The sequence below is a fragment of the Callorhinchus milii genome, unplaced genomic scaffold (assembly GCF_018977255.1).
Source record: "Callorhinchus milii isolate IMCB2004 unplaced genomic scaffold, IMCB_Cmil_1.0 Scaffold9, whole genome shotgun sequence".
In the NCBI taxonomy this organism is placed as follows: Eukaryota; Metazoa; Chordata; class Chondrichthyes; order Chimaeriformes; family Callorhinchidae; genus Callorhinchus; species Callorhinchus milii.
Window position 1 is genome coordinate 23,424,750 of NW_024704750.1, and position 14,742 is coordinate 23,439,491.

Genomic DNA, 14,742 nt, shown 5'->3' on the forward strand with positions numbered 1-14,742 from the left:
TGCTCACTCCATTGAAATCCAGATCCTAACTTAACACGATGAAAGAATAGGATGATGACCTGCAAGTAGATAATAAATATGTCTAATTATCAAATGTGTCTGCAGGTTACCCATTCCACACACAGTGTAAAGTGATTCAGTCTGAGCTGTCTCATCGCCTTCTCTCTTCTCAGCTGCTTTCTCTTTTTCAGTTCAATCTCCACTTGACGGGTGACATACATGCCATCACAGCCGCTAATAACCTGGTCGCTGCTGCCATCGATGCCCGCATGTTCCATGAGACAACGCAGTCTGACAAGGTACAGATGTTCTCAGGACGGGAGGGGAGAGGGTGGGACAGGCGTCTGGGAGGGAGGGGCTGTAAACTCTGAAAATTTTCAGGGGTCTAACAATGTCTCTTGTTTTTCAGGCTTTATTTAACCGCCTGGTGCCTTCAAACAAAGATATTCGAACCTTCAGCGAGATTCAGCTTAGGAGGTTGAAGGTGCGGTTCTGATTTTCAGGACAGTTTGGAGAAGGAGAAAATGGGGTTCCAAACCTGTAAAGACAGGCCTCTGGTTCCTTACTCTGCCAGCACACATCTCAGGCACCCAAAATTTCCCAAGTCTTGGCTTGACTGTTAGAACACTTATCTTAAAATTTCACAGATTGTGAGAATTAAGGAAAATTCATTCTGAAAGCCGGTTTCTCTTTAAGAAAACTGCAGAAAACCAACTTCCAAATAGAATCTGACCTGAAGAATTTTCCACAATTCTTGCCCATCGTACGTTTAAGATGATCATCTTACAGACTGAGAATAGGTGGAATTTGAGAGTTCCCAGCACAAATTGGGTAGGAGGTTATTCCAGCCAGTGGTGGTGGTCCATGGGTGGCCCATGGGCCAGAAGTGGCCCGCGGGACATTCAAGAATGATCCCCTCCCTCAAAACATTTCTACAAGACTGGGTCAGTCCGGGTTCGATCGGTAATGTGATTCAGTATTTTCTTGATTGAATATTTCTTGATTTATGACATAAATCACAGCTGGTGCTTCACCCACAAAGTATAGTCAATTCCCTTTACAGTATATTCTTTGAAGCGCTTTGAGACGTCTTGAAGACGTGATAAGGCGCTGCATCAAATGCAAGGATTGTTGTTATAATAAATCAAGAACATTTATTTTGTTGGTCGACCGCAAAGGTTGCCCACTACTGCCTTAGAGAAAGACACTGATTCAATCTCACCTTCCAGAGCCATTACAGGACAGCACCAGCTGCAATGTGATCAGCCAGGCAGTTTGACAGTCCTAACAAATTCTTAGAATAGCTACAAGTGGGCTTCAGGTGGCTCTCTCGATGGGAAGCTGTCAGTGTGGGCTTTAGGTGGCTCTCTCGATGGGAAGCTGTCAGTGTGGGCTTTAGGTGGCTCTCTCGATGGGAAGCTGTCAGTGTGGGCTTTAGGTGGCTCTCTCGATGGGAAGCTGTCAGTGTGGGCTTTAGGTGGCTCTCTCGATGGGAAGCTGTCAGTGTGGGCTGCACTCTTGGTTCTGGAATCCCTGGCTTTGAGGGATTTCTGTACCAGGTTTTGGTGTTGAGGTTGGTTGGCCCTGTTCCCATCTGCCTGTTTGATTGGATGCACCACAAACACTCATTTGGAACACGGTACTCTGGGAGGATGAGATCAAATGGCTGAAGGTTCAACAGAAGCTTTAAAATGTGCCCCAATCTTTCCTGGGGATTCCTCCCTCTTTGACCGCACCTTTGGTCATTTTTTTCCTCCCCACCACCCTCGGTGCCTTGGGACATCCTCCCAGCAATGAACAAGCACTCTGGGATACTACTCTGAGTGATGGTCGCTATATAAATGTAAGTTGTTATTCTCGTTGTCTTCACCATAACTTGTAATCTTTTTTCAAAGCTGTGACATTTCTCTCCTTATAGAAACTCAGGATTAGCAAAAGTGACCCCAACTCGCTTACTGATGAAGAAATAAACCTCTTTGTGAGGCTAGACATTGACCCGGATACAATCACTTGGCAGCGAGGTAAACAGATAAAATGGTTTACTCAGGCTGGATTTCTAGCCATGTCCCACTAGATGGGGAGGGTAGAGCAGGAGCCTGGATTGAATGCAGCACAGACTGCCTGGCTGAAATCGGACTAAGCTTCGGGACAGTTTCGTTTAGGACAAACAAGCCACATAACTCAGCGTGTGGGTGTATGGGGTGGTGTGTGTGCTTGTGTATGTGTGTGGAGAGAGTTGAGGCTGAAATTGGCAGACCAGCAGCACAAACAGCCCATAGCTCTGTCTGTAAATTGATGTGTGTGTGTGGGAGGGGGGTAACTTTTCGACCGCGCCTTTGGTCACCTTCCCACCCCTGCCCCTGGCTCAGTCCCGGGATCCTAAACTGTAAAGCGCTCTGAGACGCCGTCCGGCGTGGAGGGCGCTATATAAATCCAGGTTGTTGTATGTGGTAGGGAGTTGTCACAGTGAGCTGCCTCTCCCCCCCTGAGATCCCCACCTTGCAGATGTTTCTTTTACTTGATAGTGATGGACACCAATGACCGATTTCTGAGAAAGATAACAATCGGACAATCCAGTACTGAGAAAGGGTTCACCAGAACGGTAAGTTTTATATTTTCTTACTGAGGAGGAGTTGAGAGGTCTCCACAGTGTTAGTGCTGCTTATTTTATATTAGCCATTATTTACCTACAACCTCACCTGTAGCAGAAGCTCTGCTGGTCAGGGCCAGGATTATAGCCTGTGTCAGGGTGGGTATTAAAGAGTCTGTTTTGGTTGTTGTTTTTCCCTCTAGGCGCAGTTTGACATCACGGTGGCAAGTGAGATCATGGCAGTGCTGGCTCTGACGGACAGTGTGCAGGATATGAGGCAGCGTCTGGCCAACATGGTGGTGGCTTTCAGCAGGAAAGGAAATCCTGTCACCACAGATGATTTGGTAAGGTTGGTGCCTGGAACCCACGATTGGAAGAGAGGAGTTTTCTGGCACAGAGCTGGTGTGATGTAAAGCCACTTACTGGTGAAACGCAAGATTAGCCTCTTGTGATTCACATCTCAAAATGCTGCATGAATGGGGCGCTCAAGCATGAGGTGGAAAGGTTTAAGTGTGTCTGAAAGATAGGTCTTTGGGAGATGTGATTAGAGGAGGGTGGGGTCAGGGGAGGTGGAGTGTGGTGGCTGGTGGTGATTGTGTGTGCCACGCAGAACAACTTGCACTTATACAGTGGCTTTCATGTGGGGTAGCTTCCTGGAGTCTGACACCGAGCCAGAGGGAGAGGGTGGAACCGTAAACACGATCAAAAAGGAAGGTCTTTAGGCAGGATTTGAAAGTGTGGCGAGAGGGTGGGGGCAAGGCGGAGGGATTGAGAGAGAGTTCCAGGGGTTTGGGGCGTAGTGACTGAAGGCAGGGCCACCGATGGTGGAGCGGATGGACAAGCAACAATCAGAAGTCAGGCGAGCAGAGTGTGCGAGCTGAAACTGAAGTGTTTGAGGGGTGGTGGGGGAGTAGAAGACATAAGATTGGGCTCAGCCAGCACAACCCCCCGCTGCCCCGCACCGCCGCCCCAGGCCCTGTGTTTTGATCGCTTTGTGAACAACAAGCATTTATTAGAAGTAACATTAAACACCTCAACCCCGTAGGTTGAGCCAGCAACTTCACTGCTGAAAAACAGGTCCTTTTTGCAGGGTACAGGAAGAGGGGTCAGTGCTCCCTGACTGTAAATAACCAACCGTGTCTTGTGTGGTGTGGACTTGCTGTCTACCAACCCAGCATAGCAGTTTGCTGGAAAGCACCAGGAAGTGATCTCTAGTGACACACGCATCTCAGAATCTCAGCAATTGTCCAGTTTAATTCCTCTATCTGTCTCTTTCTCTCTGTGTTCCAGAGGGGGAAAGGAGGCTGTCCAAGCCAATTACTGTTGACAAAATGTATCTTCAGGCTGTGACCTGCTTTATGTCAGGTTTCTGGATACTCGTGACTTGGATGATGCTTTGTGAGTCACATCTGTAGATACTGGAGGGTCTTTGAAGGATTTTGTTTTCCTTCTCGCCAATTTTCCACCATTAACATTCCCAATGGACCCGGCAGCACAGGATATACTGTGCTTTGGAATGTTTCCAGTGGCTTTTAGTTCCATTTCCAGCCATTTACTTAAGCATGTGGATTGGAGCTTGAGTGCTGTTGCCAGTGTGTACTGCCTCCCCCAGCTCTGTTGGGAAAGGTGGGGAGACAGAATTCCTTCTAATGTCTTATGCAACGTGTCTATCCTAATGGAGACAGAGTTGGTTGACAAACTAAGCAGTTTATTAACAGGTTGTGTTAACAGTGTCCTTATCAGAGACAGACCAGGAGAGGGTGTGAGGTTCCCAAACCTAACTGTCTGTACCTCTCTCACAACTCCTCTCCTCTTCCCACCCTGCTCAGGTACAAAACCATGTGGTCTCTCAGTCTCTCAATGGCACCTTCTTAATAGGATTTGGCGGTTGCGGGGAAATTTTTGATAAACTTTGCAGAAAATGGCGGGGAGTTGATTGGTTCTGTTGAGGTACATTATCCTGACAACCTATATTTTTTCACTTTATTGATTAAAAACTAAACATGAGGAAAAACACATATTAGATTGTTGCAAAAAAATTCTTAATTGCTTCTTTAACAAAAACTGGGAGGCCTGTTTTTGGGGGGGCGGGTGAGGGAGAAGGAGGGACACAGCGAGGCTACAGGAGCTCTCAGGACCCAGCAACACACACAGACCCAGAGGGAGACACAGACACAGGGAGAGCCACACACACAGAAACACAGAGTGAGACAGACACACACACACCCACAGAAACACACAGAGATACACACTCACAGACACAGAGACACACTTAGGCACACCCACAAACACACAGAAGAGAGGAGACACAGATATACTCACACAGACACTCACCAACAGAGGGAGAGACATACAGACACACATACACCCACACACAGGCCACACAGACACTCACAAATGCATATAGAGACAGACACACACACACACACACACATTCTCACACACACAGAGACACGCAGACAATCACAACAGCGGGGCCTCCGAGTGAAGCCCATTTGCCTCTTGTGCCGCACCGCGCATGTACGTCCGGAGCCGCCCGGCACACAGTGACATCAGGTAAACAGCCGCTTGGCCCACGGGCCAGAAACGATGTTGATAGCGGGCTTGTAGCGGATGAGGGCGTTTGTGGTGGATTCCGTGGAAAATGTGCAGCCGCACTTTTCTATTGGCCCAGATCATGGGTGATTTCTACCTCAACTCAAATTACCCACCCTCGCCCCATGTCCCTTGATACCCTGACCTAACAAATGTTGATCCACCTCAGTCTTGAAAATTTTAATGTATCAGGAATCCACAGCCTTTTGGGGAAGAGAGTTCCAGATTTCCACTACCCTTCTCGTGTGAAAAACTGCCCGGCTCCTTGTGCAGTGACCTCATAGCGAGTCGGCCACGATGTTGCTGAACAGTGTAGGGTAATAACTTCCCCACAACAGTTAGACAACTGTTAGGGGTAGTGTTTGCTCCTCCACTTGTAATCCAAATTCCCTGCTCTGCCCCTGAACCCTCTAATACCGTTCCTCACCATGTGCTGATTCCTTTTGAATAAATGTTCCCACTCAACTCTGTTCCGACAGCACCCTGGTTCATAGTCTGCCAACCTCAGAAAAAATATTCAGTGTAGAGAATCATGGAGAGATTTACTCATCCAACCACACTGCTCTCAATAATCCCTTCTCTTCAAAGGAACTGGAGTACTATTCACTTCCCCAGGCGCTCTCCATATCAACAACAACTTGCGTTTATATAGCACCCTGAATGCGGGCTAGCGTCCCAGTGGAGTCTGACCCTGAGCCAGGGGCAGAGAGGGGGGGAGGTGAACACATGCACGATCTAAAAATAAGGTCTTCAGGCAGGAATTGAAGGTGGGGAGGGAGAGGCCAGCAGCAGTTGAAAGTTTAATATGAATGTAAACTAATTATTAAATATTAATTCTGCTAAAGAAACTGATGAGGTTTTTCTTCTTTCTCTAGGGAGTAAGTGGAGCTCTGACTGTGCTGATGAAGGACGCCATTAAACCCAATCTTATGCAGACTCTGGAGGTTAGTAAATCCCCACCCAGTGCCCCCCCCCACCCCCCAAACCAGAAGAAAAACTAGGTTCGCACTTCTATAATAAGCCTTGCATTTGACATAGCGCCTTATCACATCGTGGGGACGTCTCAAGGCACTTCACAGGATGTACTGTAAAGTGAATTGACTGCCTGTTTTGTGGGCGAAACACAGCAGCCAATTGCACATAGCAGCATCCCACAAACAGCCATGGATTGAGTGACCAAATTATTTTTGGAGGGATTATTACCCCTGGAAAGCGATCCACAGATCAATTAACGGGTTCCTACTTACCGCTAGGTAAACAAAGGCGTGTGGAGTAAGGAACGTTGACCATTGTTTTGCCCGGTCCGGGAATCGAACCCGGGTCCTCTTGCTTGTGAGGCGAGTGCTCTAACCACTAAGCTCCAGTTTCTGAGGATTGGTGGTGTGGCATTGGTTGTGTGTATTTAGTCCTGCGTGTGGCCTGGAGGGAGGGAGGATGTCCTTCAGAGTGCTGGGTACTGGGAGAACTTTCCTAACTGCCCTTTTGTTCATTTTATTGAAATCGTGTTAAGCTATGACTGTCTGGGAGATTTTAATGTATCCTCTAAACGCAAAAGTCATGCTGCTATTATTCCTCAGTGTGATACATATGAGAGCTGAAATTAAACTGAATTAAACTCCTGAGAGTTCAGTGTATGATGACTGCAGAGCCCTGGTTCACAATGTCTCACATTAATCTCCAGAACTGGTGTTTATTATAAAATGCTGCACTTATTAGTTTAGTTACGCATTTTGTTAGGTCAGGGTATATATTTGTCAGGTCAGGGTATATATTTGTCAGGTCAGGGTATATATTTGTCAGGTCAGGGTATATATTTGTCAGGTCAGGGTATATATTTGTCAGGTCAGGGTATATATATTTTTCAGGTCAGGGTATATATTTTTCGGGTCAGAATATATATTTGTCGGGTCAGAATATATATTTGTCGGGTCAGGGTGTATATTTGTTGGGTCAGGGTGTATATTTGTTGGGTCAGGGTGTATATTTGTTGGGTCAGGGTGTATATTTGTCGGGTCAGGGTATATATTTGTCGGGTCAGGGTATATATTTGTCGGGTCAGGGTATATATTTGTCGGGTCAGGGTATATATTTGTGGGGTCAGGGTATATATTTGTCGGGTCAGGGTATAAAGGGATATAGGGCAAGGACGGGTAATTGGAGTTCAGGTCCAGATCAGCCATGATCTAATAGAATGGTGGAACAGGCTTGAGGGGCAGAATGGCCTCCTCCAATCAGCTTCCTTCATCACTCTATCCGTGGTTGACTGGACCAGCTGCTCCCTGGCTGAAGGCTGTTTCTCTCGTTACCAGGGAACCCCCGTCTTTGTACACGCTGGACCTTTTGCAAATATTGCACACGGAAACTCCTCCATCTTGGCTGACAAAATAGCACTGAAGCTGGTCGGACCTGAAGGCTTTGTGGGTGAGTCGTGGCTCTGCTCCGTGGTGTCCATTGTCTTTTACAGTGAGGCAGGAAAAGCAGTTCCCAATAGGTAACTGATGTTAAGGCAATATAAGTGGTTTGAACTGATTACCTGAGATTCTAATATCACTGTCCTGATTAACTTTATTATTAATGGGTATTTTAGTGAGTATTAATGAGCTGTAGTATCTGGTTTCTGCCACAGGAGGCCCTCAGTGAGTCAGTCAAATAGTAGAGCGCCCTCTGGTGGCAGGAACGGTACTGCAATACAGTATTTCAATTCACTCCCACCAGTGGTGCACACCTCAATGTATTGTTTCAACAAGGTTATACTTTATAAGCACCAGCCTGGCCCTTCCAGATCACCTAGGGTTAGTAATTCTTAAAGTCTATTACCTCTTCTGGCATTCATTCATTATTATTATTATTATCTCCAGTCACAGAAGCAGGGTTTGGAGCTGATATTGGAATGGAGAAGTTCTTCAACATCAAGTGCAGGTACTCCGGCCTGCGTCCACACGTGGTGGTGCTGGTCGCCACTGTCAGAGCTCTGAAAATGCACGGGGGTGGACCCACGGCAAGTACCCACTCCACGTGCCTTGCTAACATGTTCATGTGTATCAATCAATCAAACAAACCTTTTCATCAATACAATTATCTCTCTGTAGGTGACCGCAGGTGTCCCACTGCCGAAGGAATATATTGAAGAGGTAAGTGGGGCTTCCCTTTTTTCTGAGCCACTCCTGGGCACCACACCTTAGGAAGGATGTTAGGGCCTCGGAGAGGCTGCAGAGAAGATTTACCAAAATGGTACTAGGGATGAGGGACTACAATTATGTGGAGAGACTAGAGAGGCTGGGATTGTTCTTCTTGAAGCAGAGAAGGTTGAGGAGATTTAATAGAGATGTTCAAAATTATGAGATTTGGATAGAGTTGATAGGGGGAAACTTTCCTCTGCATGTGGGTCAGATTTAAAATAATTGGCAAAAGAACGAGAGGGGAGACTACGAGAATTTTTTTACCCAGAGAGTTGTTACAGTCTCGATTGCACAACCCAAAAGAGTGGTGGAAGCAGATTCGATAGTAGCTTTCAAAAGGGACTTAAATAGGTACTTAAAAAAGAAAAAAATGCAGGGCTATGGGTTAAGATCAGGGGTGGGACTAGTTGATAGATCTTTCAAAGGCAGCTCTTTCAAAGGCACAGGCACGATGGGCTGAATGGACTCCTGTAAAATTCTATGATATAGTCAACTATGGCAGATAGTCAAGGTTCCACTGTGTATCTTTGTACAGGCTAAGCGTTGGTGGGAGATGAGTTGGAGAGTGGGTGGCAGGAGCCGAGTCTGGAGGGAATGGGGGCTGAGAGGATTATTAACTCTCTATTTGGCAGACAATGGAGGCATCGTTAACTGATTCCCACAGCCGGTATCTGGGAAATAAACTAACTGAGACGACTGATCTCCAGCATGCTCAGTGTGACATGTTATGAAGACTGTAAGTCTGGCTGTGTGTTTACAGAATGTGGACCTGGTAGAGAAGGGCTGCAGTAACCTGTGCAAGCAGATCCAGAATGCCCGCATGTTCGGTGTGACTGTGGTGGTAGCAGTCAATGTCTTCAAGTATGTGCGCTCCTGCAAGTCGTCTCTTTCAAGTGCTCGATGTGTAAGAGTAATGGATTATTACCTTCAGTTTTCTCCCCTCCACATCTGACGATGTCTGACTCCCTTCTCCTGGGGAACGTCTAAAAGGCCAGTTACCTTACTCAGCCATCATTCCCGTGTGAGGTGAGATAGGGAATTTCAGAAGATCGAAGTCCAATTCTGTGCTCGCGCAACTTTCCATCTGGCAGTTTCTGGATCGCTATCAGGAGCAGAAACTCTGCCTGATTTTCCTTTTCCCTAAAGCAAGCCGCTGAGGCCATTTGTATTCCTGACTCTCAGGCCGGTGCCCAGGGATCGCACCCATAACCTCTGGTCTGTATGGCCCAGCTTTACCCGCTTAACGATCAGGGGAGCTAGGATAAAGAAATATAACTTTGTAAATGTATGGGACATACCAATCAAGAGCACAAATGGCACTTAGGCCAGTGCATTAGCTCCCCCATTGCCTGGTGGTCGCTGAGCTCTCTCTCTATCACTGCGCAGGACAGACACTGAGGCAGAGTTGGATGTGGTCTGCCGGACTGCTAAGGAGACTGGGGCATTCGATGCTGTGAAGTGCACTCACTGGGCCGAGGGAGGCAAGGGGGCAGTGGCACTTGCCAGAGCAGTGCAGCATGCTGCTGAGCAGGAGAACAATTTCCAATTCCTGTACAATGTGGAGGTAAGCTTAGCCTTAGCTTAGTCTCATTCTGTGCTTCTCACAAGGCAGTGAGACTGTGGTGAATAAGACCTGAATAAGATTCCTTATTTCTGTTCCTCCTGATTTGTCATTCGGTTGCACTCAACTCTGGGTCAGAAGGTTGTGGATTAAGCTCCACAACAGCTTGCAATCTAGACTGTCTCTCCAGTGGAGAAGGTGGGAGAAGGTTATATTGTCCGAGGTGTAGCTTTCAAGTAAGACGTTACATCAAGGTCCTGTCCACCTGTTCAGGTGGATGTTAAAGATCCTACGACCTGGTTAAAAAAGAAAATGGAGTTTCCCCCAGGGTCCTGGCCAACAATTCCAGAAAAAAAACGGTGTGCGATTGAAGGGAAATTCAAAACAAATTTGGGGAAACACCACTTCAGTGAGCGAGTAGTAAACTTGTGGAACAGACTCCCGAGGGAGACAGTGGAAGCAGAAAATGTTGTTTGTTTCAAGAACAAATGAGATAGATTTCTGCTGGAAAATAATATCCGGGGAGACTGTATAGTTTGGGACACGACATGTCAAGCCACTGCCAGGATGGTGGAAGGCAAACTAGATGGACCTTGGTCTTTCGCCAGCAAATTCTTATGTCTTTAAAATCCATAATTCATGGCATGGCTGTGTGTGAACATTTAATGGTGTGAATGACTGCTGCATTTGTAAAATATTTATAAAAATATTTATAAATATTTATAAAGATACTTTACAGTATATTCTGTGAAGCGCTTTGAGATGTCGAGATGACATGAAAAGCTCTATATCAAGTGCAAGGATTATTATTTTATTATTTGACTATAAAAACTCTCTCTTCAAGTACGACACTTTTAAATTCATGGCCAGCAGTTAATGAGCGGGATAATTTCCATCTTCTCTTGTTTTTCAAAACTTTCTCTCTTTCCAAGCTCGATGTCGTGGAGAAGATCCGAATTATTGCCCAGAAGATTTATGGGGCAGCAGATGTGGAGCTCAGCCCTGAAGCTCAGCACAAGGTGGAGCTTTACACCAGACAGGTAGTTATATGGTTGTGGCTGGTGCTCAGGGTCATGGCTCTCTTGCTCGTTCGCATTCTCCTGCTCGCTTGCGCACTCTCTCTCTAATATCTGGGAGAATATAGTTCGGGACACAACATGTCAAGCGACTGCCAGAATGGTGGAAGGCAAACTAGATCAACCTTGGTCTTCTTTCACCAGCAAATTCTTATGTCCTTAAAATCCACAATTCATGGAATAGCTGCGTGTGAACATTTGTGAATGTGGTGTGAATAACACCATTAGGTGTCCACTCCCAGTTATTGAGTTTTCACCATTGGTGGCCACGTTTTCAACCACTACGTCTTGAAATTGTGGAAAACTCTTCCTCCATCTTCCCCATCTTCAGATCACACCTGAAGACCTTCCTCTTCGGCCGTGCCTCCGTCACCTCCTCCCTCCTCGGTGTTGTGTTCCACTACTGTATAGCGCTCTGGGACGCTACCCTGCCTGAGGGGTGCTATAAAATGCAAGTTGTTATTGTTGTAAGTTGCTTTCTGTTTTTTTTGACCAGGGGTTTGGAGGCCTTCCCATCTGCATGGCCAAGACCCATTTATCCTTATCGCACGAGCCGGACAAGAAAGGAGCTCCGACTGGCTTCATCCTGCCGATCCGGGATATCCGAGCCAGTGTGGGTGCGGGGTTTCTGTACCCACTGGTGGGCACGGTGAGTCACACTCTACATCAGAAGCCTCATCATCATGTGGGGTCACTTTAGTTGGACTGGGGATCCTGATATTTATTTATTCAACAACAATCCAAAATATATCCGATGACTCCATCAGTGCTTCAGACAGCAACACCTCCCTGTGTTGCTGTTGTCTCCCTGACAGCCTGTGTGCTTGGCATATGAGCTTTCCTGGGGATTCCAAACGGTGGTGGCCGACGTGGTGGTGGGGCGTCCTCTCATTGACTGTCGTCGGTAAGATGGAGAGAGCAGGTCTGTGGAAGATAAGGTGCTCTTAACCTGGTCTGCGAGCGAACAACAGCCTTGGTCCCTCGTCAGGGCATTACAATCAAGCCCAAGACTTATCTTCTGTAATTTGCTGTCGATGGCACAAAGGGAAGGGCTGGCACCCAGTGTGGGCAGCAGCTGCCGGGCAGCAGCTGCCGGGCAGCGAGGAAATGGCACACGTGATGCTGATCTCACTGGCAGCCTGTACACTGACATATGGGCTTGTGCATGGCTGAGCTCCAAGTTGGCCTGGTGCTGGCAGAGGGAGCGCGTAAGTGGCTTGTGCTTGATATACAGACACCCCGGGGATATATTACCCAGCAGATATGTTGCTTGGAGTGACTGACCATCTGACAGAACACTCCAGCAGTAAGGAAAAGGAAATTGCTGCTTTTCTGTGTCACTTTCCGTCTGCGGAATGTCGCAGGCAGTGACGTGTTTGTGGTGAGATTGATCCCCAGTGTGACGCACAGAAGAGGGTAAAGGCAGAACTTTAAGTGTCTGCCCTGAGCTAATGCTGGTCACAAACGATGTGTTGGTGGTAGGGGCTCAGATGGGTGTGTACACAGCATGTGTCACTGAGCTGGGTGAGCATGCCAGCGTTCCCACTCTTAATCCTGTTTACTCCCCAACCCACTACCCATTGCCTCTGCTTGACTGGCTCCAGCCTCCTGCATGTCCCTTGTTCTCTCCGTTCCACCATCGGTGGCCTCGCTTTCAGCCAATACACACCAAAACCCTGGAACACTCTTCCTCTGTCCCTCCGCCTCACTCTTTCATTCCCCATTCTTCAGGTTGCCCCTGGAGATCTTCCTCTTCGACAGTGCCTATGGTCACCTCGTCCTGGTTCGGCGTTGTACTCCGCCACTGTCTCTGGAATGCTGCCCTGCATGAGTGGCGCTATATAAATGGAAGCTGTTGTTGTAATCACTAACACGCTATCCCTGCTAGAAAGTGCATGTGTGGGTATTGAGCCAAGCACAGATCCGCTGCAATACACTGGTTGAATGTCTGAGGGAGTCGCTGAATAGCCATGAGAGCAGGACATGGCTGACATCCTTTCCTTCCCTGGCTCAGACACTGAGACCAATCCTGTTTGTGTTACACCATCACACTCTCTAGCCAGCGCTCAGGACATTCAGTGCAGAGCTCAGATGGGTGTGTACACAGCATGTCCTGTAGGGCTGAGCTCACATGATTCCCAGCACAGTGACCAGGATGTTGCACTGTGATCCTCGTTCTAGTTAACACTGAGGGGAAAGAAAGCAGATTAATTGATTTTGCAAATTGCGAGTGTTTTCCCCCGGAGGCAGAGGCGCGAGTGCAGAGACACCGAACACAAGGCTGTTACAGTATCAGTCCAGCTGTGCAGGCAGCTCCTGTTACACGGCGACAGCCCACACAAGCTGCAAAGCTGCTGCCGCTTATTGTTCTGGGTTGAAAAGCCTCGTATCAGGTCACAGTTGAAGCTCATGGAAGCGAGACCATACAGTTGGCTGCTGAAGTTTGGTCTAAGTTTGGGTATCCTGTTACTTTGCTGTTAGTGGTTAGCAGAGGCCATTTGGCCTGTCAGGCTTTTTGGCCAGTTTATTATGGCCTGGCTTTCTGGGTCACACTCCCCAGCACAAAGCTGGGACTCCCCATCTCATCTCAGGCCACCACTATGCTCTGTGATTCCTGGTGGAACTACAATGCCTTCCCTTTCCTCCTTGAGTTGTGCCCCAGCAGCTGCTGAAAGCAGTGTTGGCAGTGACCCTAGCTCTTCCCCATCTCTCTAGGCGGGGGCGGAGGGAAGCGGGGGAGGAGAATGATGGTCTAATCTGTGTGTTGATGTGGAATGTTTCCCTGATGTAGATGAGCACTATGCCAGGGCTGCCCACCAGACCTTGCTTCTATGACATTGATTTGGATCCAGAGACCGAGATGGTGAACGGACTCTTTTAGCTGCATAAGGTAAGCATTTGCCTCATATGTGCCCTCAGTTTATCCACCACCCTGAACCTCCAGTATTGTTTCTGGTTGCCACAGGCAGCTGACTGGCTGTTACTGAGCGGGTGAACGAGCTAGAGGGACCTTAGTAGAGACAGTAGATACACAGAAAGCTGACTGAGAGCCTGAGAGGGAGCTGGAGGAATAGCAGTACAGATTGTCAGTAACATCTGTGAATCTGCTCTTTCTGTATAGAATTAAATAGAGCTACTCACACCTTTTTGCTGCCGCACTCTACTGCTCCTAGACAGCCAGCAGGTACAGCCACCAATCCTCTATTCCCCCCCCCCACCGCCTGTCATGCTTCTAAGTAACAGTATAGGTGGCCTTAGGAATGCATAGGATTGGGCCTCGGTATGTCCAGCCTTCCCTTTTCTGTTGTAAGTTGGTCCCAGCGCTGAACGCTCACTATACTTCCCCACCCACCAACACCATCTCCAGGGCCTGTTGCTCATCTGGAGGCCAGACAGCATGGTGCTGTGGCACCTGTTTTGCCTGTGATTGTAAATTTCCTCTCTCTCTCTCTCTCACAGGTCCAGCACTGAAAGTCTATGATACGCTGCAGTGGGATCTGATGGAACGGTCTGTTGACTGATTTTTGGGGGTGTGTGGGAGTTGGGGTTTGGGAACTGGGATTGCCCAGCATCAGATGCTGCTTTTACGTTGCAACACAACAGGGAGCGCACAATAGAAGTGTTGGAAACGGAAATTTGAACTGACACTGTGACAATCATAGCTTTTGCGTATAATGTACTAATTCGTTTCAATGGGTTCGATATGTCTAAAAACTGATAATAAATGATAATTTCATACAA

General features: G+C 47.6%; 1 protein-coding gene across 3 annotated transcripts in view; it reads left to right on the plus strand.

Annotated features, from left to right (window-relative positions):
- mthfd1b (methylenetetrahydrofolate dehydrogenase (NADP+ dependent) 1b) overlaps positions 1-14,742 on the plus strand; it is a 32,944-nt gene extending 18,202 nt beyond the window's left edge. For all 3 annotated transcript variants that reach the window (XM_007910256.2, XM_007910257.2, XM_007910255.2), the window contains exons 14-28: positions 192-299; positions 410-484; positions 1,919-2,021; positions 2,526-2,602; positions 2,794-2,934; positions 6,061-6,129; positions 7,495-7,606; positions 8,044-8,183; positions 8,275-8,316; positions 9,125-9,225; positions 9,751-9,928; positions 10,858-10,965; positions 11,498-11,650; positions 13,793-13,891; positions 14,461-14,742. In XM_007910256.2, coding sequence (XP_007908447.1) covers positions 192-299; positions 410-484; positions 1,919-2,021; positions 2,526-2,602; positions 2,794-2,934; positions 6,061-6,129; positions 7,495-7,606; positions 8,044-8,183; positions 8,275-8,316; positions 9,125-9,225; positions 9,751-9,928; positions 10,858-10,965; positions 11,498-11,650; positions 13,793-13,882 — 1,497 coding nt within the window. In that variant the 3' untranslated portion in view covers positions 13,883-13,891; positions 14,461-14,742. The remainder of the gene's footprint in view (positions 1-191; positions 300-409; positions 485-1,918; positions 2,022-2,525; positions 2,603-2,793; positions 2,935-6,060; positions 6,130-7,494; positions 7,607-8,043; positions 8,184-8,274; positions 8,317-9,124; positions 9,226-9,750; positions 9,929-10,857; positions 10,966-11,497; positions 11,651-13,792; positions 13,892-14,460) is intronic.